The sequence below is a fragment of the Tachypleus tridentatus genome, chromosome 3 (genome assembly GCF_004210375.1).
Source record: "Tachypleus tridentatus isolate NWPU-2018 chromosome 3, ASM421037v1, whole genome shotgun sequence".
Classification (NCBI taxonomy): Eukaryota; Metazoa; Arthropoda; class Merostomata; order Xiphosura; family Limulidae; genus Tachypleus; species Tachypleus tridentatus.
In genome coordinates, this window is record NC_134827.1 from 58,668,876 (window position 1) to 58,678,326 (window position 9,451).

At 32.9% G+C, this 9,451-nt stretch overlaps 1 protein-coding gene across 1 annotated transcript; it reads right to left on the reverse strand.

Annotated features, from left to right (window-relative positions):
• Positions 1-6,054: 6,054 nt before the first annotated feature.
• On the reverse strand, positions 6,055-9,198 carry LOC143246080 (protein Shroom4-like). The gene is made up of 2 exons (XM_076492295.1): positions 8,992-9,198; positions 6,055-6,225 (listed from the first exon to the last, which is right to left on the reverse strand). The coding sequence occupies exons 1-2, from the start codon at positions 9,103-9,105 to the stop codon at positions 6,055-6,057; spliced, it is 285 nt and encodes a 94-aa protein (XP_076348410.1). The 5' UTR covers positions 9,106-9,198.
• Positions 9,199-9,451: the final 253 nt, after the last annotated feature.

The window sequence follows — 9,451 nt, forward strand, 5'->3', positions numbered from 1 at the left end:
ACAATGTATATCTTCTTTATAAAGTTTCATGACTTTCTGAATCCATATGAATAAAATGATTTTGTCATCTTTCAGAATTGGATGAAAAGCTTTACATGAATTATTTATACATAGTCAACCCACTGGTAGATTACGAAAGAAGGCAGCTACTCAGCAACACCTGCTGCCAACTGCTGGGCTATCTGCCTTTTTTCCTTATCTATGAGTTCAAACTTAAGAATGTCTTTTGCTCAAATAGGTACTCTAGTTGTGAGTATGCTTCTGAAAAAAAATTCATTCATAACACAATACACGTAATAAGTAGTTAATATATAATGTCGTTTGTACATTAGGAAATCACATAAAACCTGTTTAATTACTTACTTTTAATATTGTGTCCCCTAGTGCAACCGTAGCCCTAAAGTACAGAGCAGCAAAAGAAACATGTCATCATAAATTTTTGGATTCACATTAAGGACGCTAAACACTAGTCCACGCCCGGTCCTATGAGTGTTACATATACTTCAATATGTATTACGTTGCTTAAGTAAGGAGGATATACACTACCAATTAAGAAACTAATTTTGACTTTTAAATATTTTAACCTTCTTAATATAATTTGTGGTGTTTGTATCTTAATGGCAAGAGAGTGTAGCGGTATTGCTGGAAATAAAATTGGCATTTTTGTTCCCCACTGGGCCAGCGATAAGCTACAAAGCTGACAGAGTCTGCAAATAGCTTCTTGAGTAGTTTATGGTAAAACACAACAAAATAATTTGGTCTAAACTAGAAAACCTACTCAGTTTTAGATATTTTTAATAATATACGTCTATTGCTTATTCAAAATTAAAATTTTACGTATTATAAGTTATATTTTTCTAAAAGACAACGTTAATAAAACTCAAACTATAGTGTTAAATTTATCATCTGTAATTTTATTCGCAAATACGTTCTTTCTGGTTGTTGGTACTAAGTGGTAAAGATTTTGCACATTGTAATTCACAAAGTTTTCTGTGTGTCTTAGTTTAGTATTCTGTTTGAAAGCTACGTTGATTGTTCTTATGACATTTTTAATCTTGAGCTCCCGTGCAAATAATTTTCTTGATCAACTGCAAACTTTTAAATTACAAAATTATTCCTTCATTAAAATTACATTTTTTTTTCGTTTTACTTTTTTCTTTCCATTAAAATATAGCTAAGTCCCTCAAGGTTTGATTTCTTACCCTAATCTTTACCGTGGTCATTTTGAAACACATCTTAACAAAGCCATAAAGTAATTCCTTTTGATTGAAATTATAATTTACTGTCCATTCCGTCATTAGCACATAAATATATAGTTTAATCGATTTTCATTAAGCACACCTATAAACTTTATAAAATTTCATACTATTATCTATGAAACAATAACTAATGTTGGTTTATATCTGAATTATAACCAAGCGCAATCACTACTTTTGCAGGTCATATTTTAACAGTTAAGACTGACAATATGTAGCAAATGACAGATTTCAAGTGCAAATACGACATAATCCTGTTTTATATTCAGAGCGCGCTCTAAGATAATCTTCATTTTGAAGATTGGAAGATTTAGACAACCTTGAACTAAATATATATATTTAAAAACAATGCAGTTTATAACGTTTATACATGTTCAACGCCTACAGCATATATTTGATTAAAACAACACTAAAATTACCTACTAAGCAGTATTCATCTGCTGACCTCGATAATCCTGTCTAAAAGAGCTCGTCCTTTTAAGCATAGTTTTGATAAACAGGTTGATGAAAGAAAGTTGATATTCAAGTTTATCATTTGTGCCAACTCGTTCATCCTACGACGATAGATTAGAACATTAATTTGTCGAAACCTTTTGAGAAAACTTTACAGGCTTTATGTATATCATAATAAATTAGAGTAGCGACAAAAGAGTAGACAGTTACATAAGTTATATTCTTATAAAATCCTTTCTCTAACGCCGACTCTAAACAGTAACCTCTAAGCTCTTACTGCCATGTTTTCAAAAATGGGCAGAAACTTGTCACTGTCACGTAGACCTGAGGCAAGGTCCTTGTTCCATAACCAGAACAGTACACTAGCACCTGCCCCAAAAACTGGCAAAATCAATGCAGAAATGCTGTGGCCAAACTTATAGGGATGCTCTCTATAATGTAATTTAATTACTGATTTTGAACTGTAATATTTGTCAAAAAAATTGCGTTATACAATTTGCGGAACGATACTTGCGTTAATAGATTGAATTTATTATAGGGTCATATATATATATATGTCACTGACAAACAAAACAAAAGACGTACAGAGAGTCTTTATTGAAATTTGGCGCAAGATTACAGTTATGCTACAGATAAACTCTCGGTAGCTCAACGGTTGGCTTTAGAATTTATAACTCGCTAACTTTAGAGAGTCCCTGTGATGAATAGAGCACAAAAGTAACTTATTTTACAGTCTTATCTTTACAAAAAACAGAAAAAAACTAAAAGAAACAACCTTGTGTTTCAGTTATCGAAATTATGGCACTCTCTATAACATAGAAATAATATAAATACTTTTCCATCAACTCAAATTGTAAAGAATCAGATTGTCATTTGAAAAGTTTTATAATGCTGTAATTCAAGAATTATATACACTGTTTATAAAATATAGAGGTTATTCGTAACTTATGCGTATTGAAAACGAAATATTTTAAATCATTCATATCACTTGTTCATGTAGCAATGACCTCAAGATTCTATTTATACTGACACTTTAATGCAGATAAAACTTTGAACACAGGGAAAGAGACTTTACTATGGTTACTATGGGTACTGAAAGTCTAGTGTATTAAGTCCACAGACGTGCCACTGGGGGGATGTATGGTTTTGTTTGTTTGTTTAATTTCGCGCAAAGCTACGCGAGGGCTATCAGCGCGAGCCGTCGCTAATTTTGCAGTGTAAGACTAGAGGGAAGGCAGTTAGTCATTACCGCCCACCGTCAACTTTTGGGGGGCTACTCTTCTACCAACGAATAATGGGATTGATCGCACATTATAACACACCCACGGTTGAAAGGGTGAGCAATTTTAATGCGACGGGGATTCGAACCCGCGACCTTCAGATTACGAGTCGAACGTCTTAACCCACCAGGCCATGCCGGGCTGGGGGGGGGGAGGCTGTAAGGCTCTGTTACTTTGTTAGTTACAGTACTTTTATTATCAAATATATCTCAATGAACCTGAATGATGAAATCCTGAACTGAATTCTCTGTATCAGCTTGACTCGATTTGTCGAATTAATAAACTTATCTATAAAGTGCAAAAGTCTACAAAGAAGTAACATACAAATGTTGCATGCCACCATAAAGGTATTAAAAATAAACTGTCATGAAGAGGGATCATCGTATCCATTATATGTATTTTAATCGATTTGTCACCAAAGAATTGTGAAAGCAAATACCTAGGATAATATTTCTCTTTCGAAGACGATAATCAAATTAATTATACATATTATTTGTAATTGAAAATATATCTTTACACTTGTTCTAAAATTCATTGAAATTCTATTTCATATTTAACATATTTAACAGTTAAAATTAAAATAAAACCATTTATACGTACATTGCGCTATTTACTCTTTCAACAAGTACCAATTTAGGATCGTGGTAACGAAATATCTGGAACGTAGATCTTGAAGTTTATTTTTCATATTTAGTTTTAGCCCGTGTTTAGTATCTGCATAATTTTTGGAAGATTACTTCCATCAGATTACTTTCTGAAGTACATTTAGCACCCATTGATAATTCCTTAAGCATAGCAATAATAAATATGCATTTGAAGTTATTTTTTATTTATTTATTAACACACATCGACAACGACCGTTGCAAAATAAAAAAACAAAACAAAACAGAGAACGCTTTTTGTTAACTTAGGGTTAGTAACAGACTTTTAAACCACAAGTAAAACTAGAATCAATTGTTTAAATTACTCTGCTCTTTTCCTGATGTAACGGTAGATGTCTGTCAGGTGAACAAGGTTATTCGCACACACACAAAATAACTGTTTCAGATGTTTAAATAAATTGTATGTTGAAGATGACGGTGCTAAAGACAGAGCTCTATTCAGCTGGTTCCATTTAAAAATTCAAGAGCAATGTTAATCGCGGATACAAAACAGCTACTTCGTCCTGTCTTTCATTTATCTTCATTGTTTTGAGCCCAAAGCTGTACAACAGGTTATCTGTACTCTGCCCGTTGCGAGTATCAAAACTCGATTTTTTGGCGTATCCACCACCATTCTTCCATAACAAACTCTTAAATGGCAAATGAACGTTTCAAGTATTTAATTATTATTATTTTCTGAATTTAAAAATAATTGTTGTCATGAAAGAAAGGAGGGGAACGTACTGTCTGAAACTTACAAAATAGAAATTCATTACTGCTTTGGAAATATCCAAACTTGACAAAAGTTCTTGGGCAACGGTGAAAAGAATCTGATCATGTCGGTGACAGAAACATACAACCGTATCAAACAGACCATCTACCCTAACGATCTGTCTGATCTCACTGACGCCCATCTCATGTGCTTCTGATAATCAGCGACTTAGCTGACACGAAGCGCAAAACTTCTCGCCGCAATTGTCATCGCACCTCATCAGTAAACCGTGAGGTAAATAAAAGACAATCTGTAAATCTCATTGATATTTATAGTTTTCAATGTGAACGATAAGATCAGGTGCTGGCACGGAGAATCTTGAGTGTTGAGAACTAGATAATACTGTTTCACATGCTAATAACACGAGCTTTTTAAAATAATAATAATTACTATATATTATGATATTTACATATAAAACCCTCCGCCGGACTGGTGTACACAAATTTCTCAAATAGTACTTCAATGGAACATTTCTTGAAATCGACCCTTTCTCGCTTTATTTTTAAAGCAGCCTAAGTCTGCTAAAATTACATTTATTACATTTAAACCTTACAAAAAGTAATTATAGCTTACTCTAATTTTTCCCAAAGGATGAGTAATCAAACTCAAGTTTATATTTCATGTTAAAGTGTATGCTGTGTGCATGCGTCTATCTTTTCTATTTGTTTCACTCGAATTTCTCATAATCGCAAATACTTATTGTCCTGTGTCACCCAGATAAAATCATTAATAAATAAACAATGGTTACTGATTGCTAGGCCTTGCAGACTATGGGCTGTGTGCTCATTCACTTGACATTTTAAGTTTCTATAACATTATGTCAGAAATGGCACATGGAAAACACAAGAAATTGTTTATTACTATCTCAAACACGTCGTAGGTTAACTTACAGGACATTACGACATACAGAAGAAAATACAAATTATTAATAGTGTCACTTAATTTTTAAGGTACTACAATTATTGCTTCACGTTCATAAATAGCTGCTTTTTAAAATTTCAGTTAACCTGTTAAAGGATTTTGGAAGGAGTGGAATAAGAGGATAGGCTCAGTGTATGTGCACAGCATATCGCAAAGTTTGAACTTATAGGTACATCCGATTTATTAAATGTTTATTCAGGTTTATATTCTTACTCTTTAATATTTAGCTCACACTCTTTCATAATCAATGTTTATGGTAAATAAAAACAAACTAGCATATGGTGTGTCAGATGAAATTAACTTTACATTTCATAAAAATGTCAATTTTAAATATGTATGTTACATAAAGATAATGCACACAGCTTATGTATTTCTAGTATACACCAGATTAAAACTGATAGAAACACCATGTACTTGTAAGAAACTGATGTATGTAGCACATTAACTTTCTTTAAATTATCCACCACCCTTTTCTCTGCTGATTCTCTGAGTAAATATAGGTCCTACCACACTCAACACATCACTCAGTTTTACCATGTTAACTGTTTTGTTCAAAATTACTAAGTTTATTTAATTTTTGAAAGTTTTCCAAAACAATAAATAGCTAAATACATATCTTATTATCGATATCGTTTAAATAATTCTGATTCCCCATAAGAAATAATTATAATTATAAATTGCAAGTCTGGGGTGAATCTAATTCATCGAGATGGTTGTAATTGGACTAAAACTCAAACTTCTATAACATCATACCTTCGTATCAAAATACTGAGAGTTCTGAATGCATTGTTGATGAGATCCAAAGCCTCTGCCAAGGAAAAGCACTGGACATCATTGATTTTGAGGACTCGATCACCAACTTTCAAGCTTCCTTCTTTAGCAGCTTTGCCATCATGTGCCACCTGCCATACAAATAATAAGAGAGCAACTTATATTTTATGTTAGCATTTTGAAACTTTCAAAACTTTGGAACATTTTATGGAATCTTGTAAAAACGTGCAGACTTTGATCGATCCTGCATGAGTATTGTCAATTTGGATGTCAGGCCTAGTTTAGGTTGAAAATTTGATCTTGCGCTAGATGTTAATAACAACGGGTTATTTATTTGAGTGTTTTTCAGATTTTTTCAAGGGTATAAATAACATTACTGGTATGCGATTTTAAACCATCTTAATTAACGTTTTAGAGGTCCTGGAGATAAAGTCACTAGTACTTCTCGCTAAAAGCCACTGCAACAAATTGACATAATATACAACAACTGTTGTAATTCTGTTTTTGTGGAGAAAAGTAACTTATATTTAAAAATAATAATTTAATTAAATCGCAGGAGAAATGTTTAAGATGTCTCGTTCTGCTTTTTCTTTTTTTTCAATATAAATTGTAATTTTTAAACCTAGAATGTATTTACAGATAAGTGATGGGAAGCAAACATAAAATATTATATGTTAAAGCTTCACCCACTACAACAATAACGCGAGTAACGTGCGAAATAAAACAATATTAAATTAACGATTGTAGCATTTGACACATATATGACTACAAGATACAAGTGTATTTATTACAATGAATTGGGCACTTATAAAATACACTGACACACTGATGGCATGGCCAGGCGTGCGACTCGTAATTTGAGGGTCGCGGGTTCGCATCCCCGTCGCGCCAAACATGCTCGCCCTTTTAGCCGTGGGGGCGTTATAATGTGACGGTCAATTGCACTATTCGTTGGTAAAAGAGTAGCCCAAGAGTTGGTGGTGGGTGGTGATGACTAGCTGCCTTCCCTCTAGTCTTACACTGCAAAATTGTGGACGGCTAGCGCAGATAGCCCTCGAGTAGCTTTGCGCGAAATTCAAAAAACAAACAAATAAACTGATTAGATCATAAAATATCCATAAGAAGTGCAAGATCGTTTTCAAGGTTGGTTTATGGAAAAACTATATAATTGTGCACAATTCTTTCCACATTTACAAAAACAAACTAAGAAACCTTAGTTGCAAGCCAATAGTTCGAAACTGTATAAGTCCAGGTGGCAGACCTTCTACAAAAAAAAAAAAAAAAATGTCTCGAACTCTAGCGTTAGCCCCATGGCTAGAGCATGTATTCAAATAAATTTGTAAGTAAATTTTATTCAGTAATGAATATGAAATGAATTAAGTAGCTCTGTGGCAAGGAGAACATTAGAGACCCCTGAAAAAATATCTTAAGCACAAATTTTATAAAGCAAAATATACATATAAATAAACAAAACTGTTTAATGAATTTCTTCATAGAAAACAAAATATTCTGTACATAAGGACACTAAATATTTTCATTCTCACTGTCCTGTGAACTTGTCCTTATATATATTTACACGAACGCTTACTGTGTTAAAACATAAGAATCCTCAATAACAGTAGTATTTGAAACCCTTTTAGACAGTACTATAGCAAATGTTCCCCGCTGGTACAGCGGTAAGTCTACGAATTTACCACGCTAAAATCAGGGTGTTCGATTCCCCCTCAGTGGGCTCAGCAGATAGCCTAATGTGGTTTTGCTATGAGAAAAACACACACTAAACACCAAACAAAAAATATGACGATTCAATTCACGTAAAGAGAAACTTAAAGCAACTGCCCACAATTTAAACATCGTTCAAAACTTCTTAAATATTTATAAAAATTACGGAAAGTTTGATGGTCGATTTCATTTGATTACCACATTCAACTCTTAGAGTTATAATTTTGTGCTTATGAATAGAAATGCATTTATTTAAAGCTAGAGTCAGTGACATTCGGTAATCACGGAGGTGAGACATTGTTCTGCGTCTGTAGAAACATGCTGTTAGCCTTCATGTAAACGAGGCACAGCACAGCCAAAATAAATCAGTTTGTTCCGACTTCATGTTTCATAGCCGTTTTTTTACTAATATAATAATTAATTTACAAGAAAATAAAATAAACTTGTTCAAACCGTTACCATCGTATTTTGAAATATTACTTTCAAATACATCAAAATAAACATTTGCCTGTGGAGTTTATAGTGTAAACGTATGGTAATGGTGAGAAGATGAACCATGTGAATTGACAAAATCGTCGTTAGGTCCAGTCACATTTCCTTATGAACGTCACACTTGAACTACGAAACGTGTTCAGTTTTAACCTAAAAGAGGTAATGCTATCGATTGTTTAGTTTCTCATAATAAAACATTCACTTTGTGAGAAATTAATTCTCGATAGAGTTTGTTGTTTTTATTATTTTACTCTATCTTTTATTTAAAGAAAAGTTTCGTGAGGTTTCAACCATATTGTACAGCTTACATTAATAAACTTCTGTCTTCAATGAAGATTTAAATGTATATATATATATATATGTGTGTGTGTGTTTCTAATATTATTTATATTATTATATAACTAGAACTCAAGATACTGCTGTGTACTAAAATAGACATAGCTTGAGAAACTGTTGAACAACAAATCCAGTTTAGAAGAAAGTGTAATAAAGTGAAAGCAAGCCGTGACAAATTCCTCAATCATCCTTTCTGAAGTCGTTATTTTATATTCTTATCAACTTTAGTAATACTGTAGAAGTTGTATATTTTATTTGACACTATCTTATCTTATAGAGAATAAGTTACTTTCTGGTATGAAATTGTTTTGTACACAAAAAAAATGAAAAGTGAGTAAAGTAGTTACCTGAGACACTGTCAGAATGTCTCCGTTTTCAATTCCACCTTGAAGTTGAAACCCCCAAGGTCGACCTCCTTTTAAAACAATCTCTGTGGTCTTAGTTGTCAAATTTACTGCCATGACAACAGCCACGAAAATTCATATAACAAAGTCATATCATAAAAATTCGATCTGTGTAGTGAAACTATGCAAAGAATTTATCTTTTGAGAATATATACCCATAAGTTCCGAAAACATAAAAAAACGTGCTACACTGCCACCTGTCAATTTCTTTAACCTGTACTTTTATACCGCTTTGTGCACAAACTGATTGTATGACCATCTCACTATAGGCTCGCCCTCTGGAGGAAAATATTGCAAATTCTTAGAAGTACACTGACATTCCCCAGTAGTGGACTTGGATCTAAACTTCTAAAGAGTTAAAGCATGTACCAAAAAATAGATATTACAAACGGAATATTTTGGA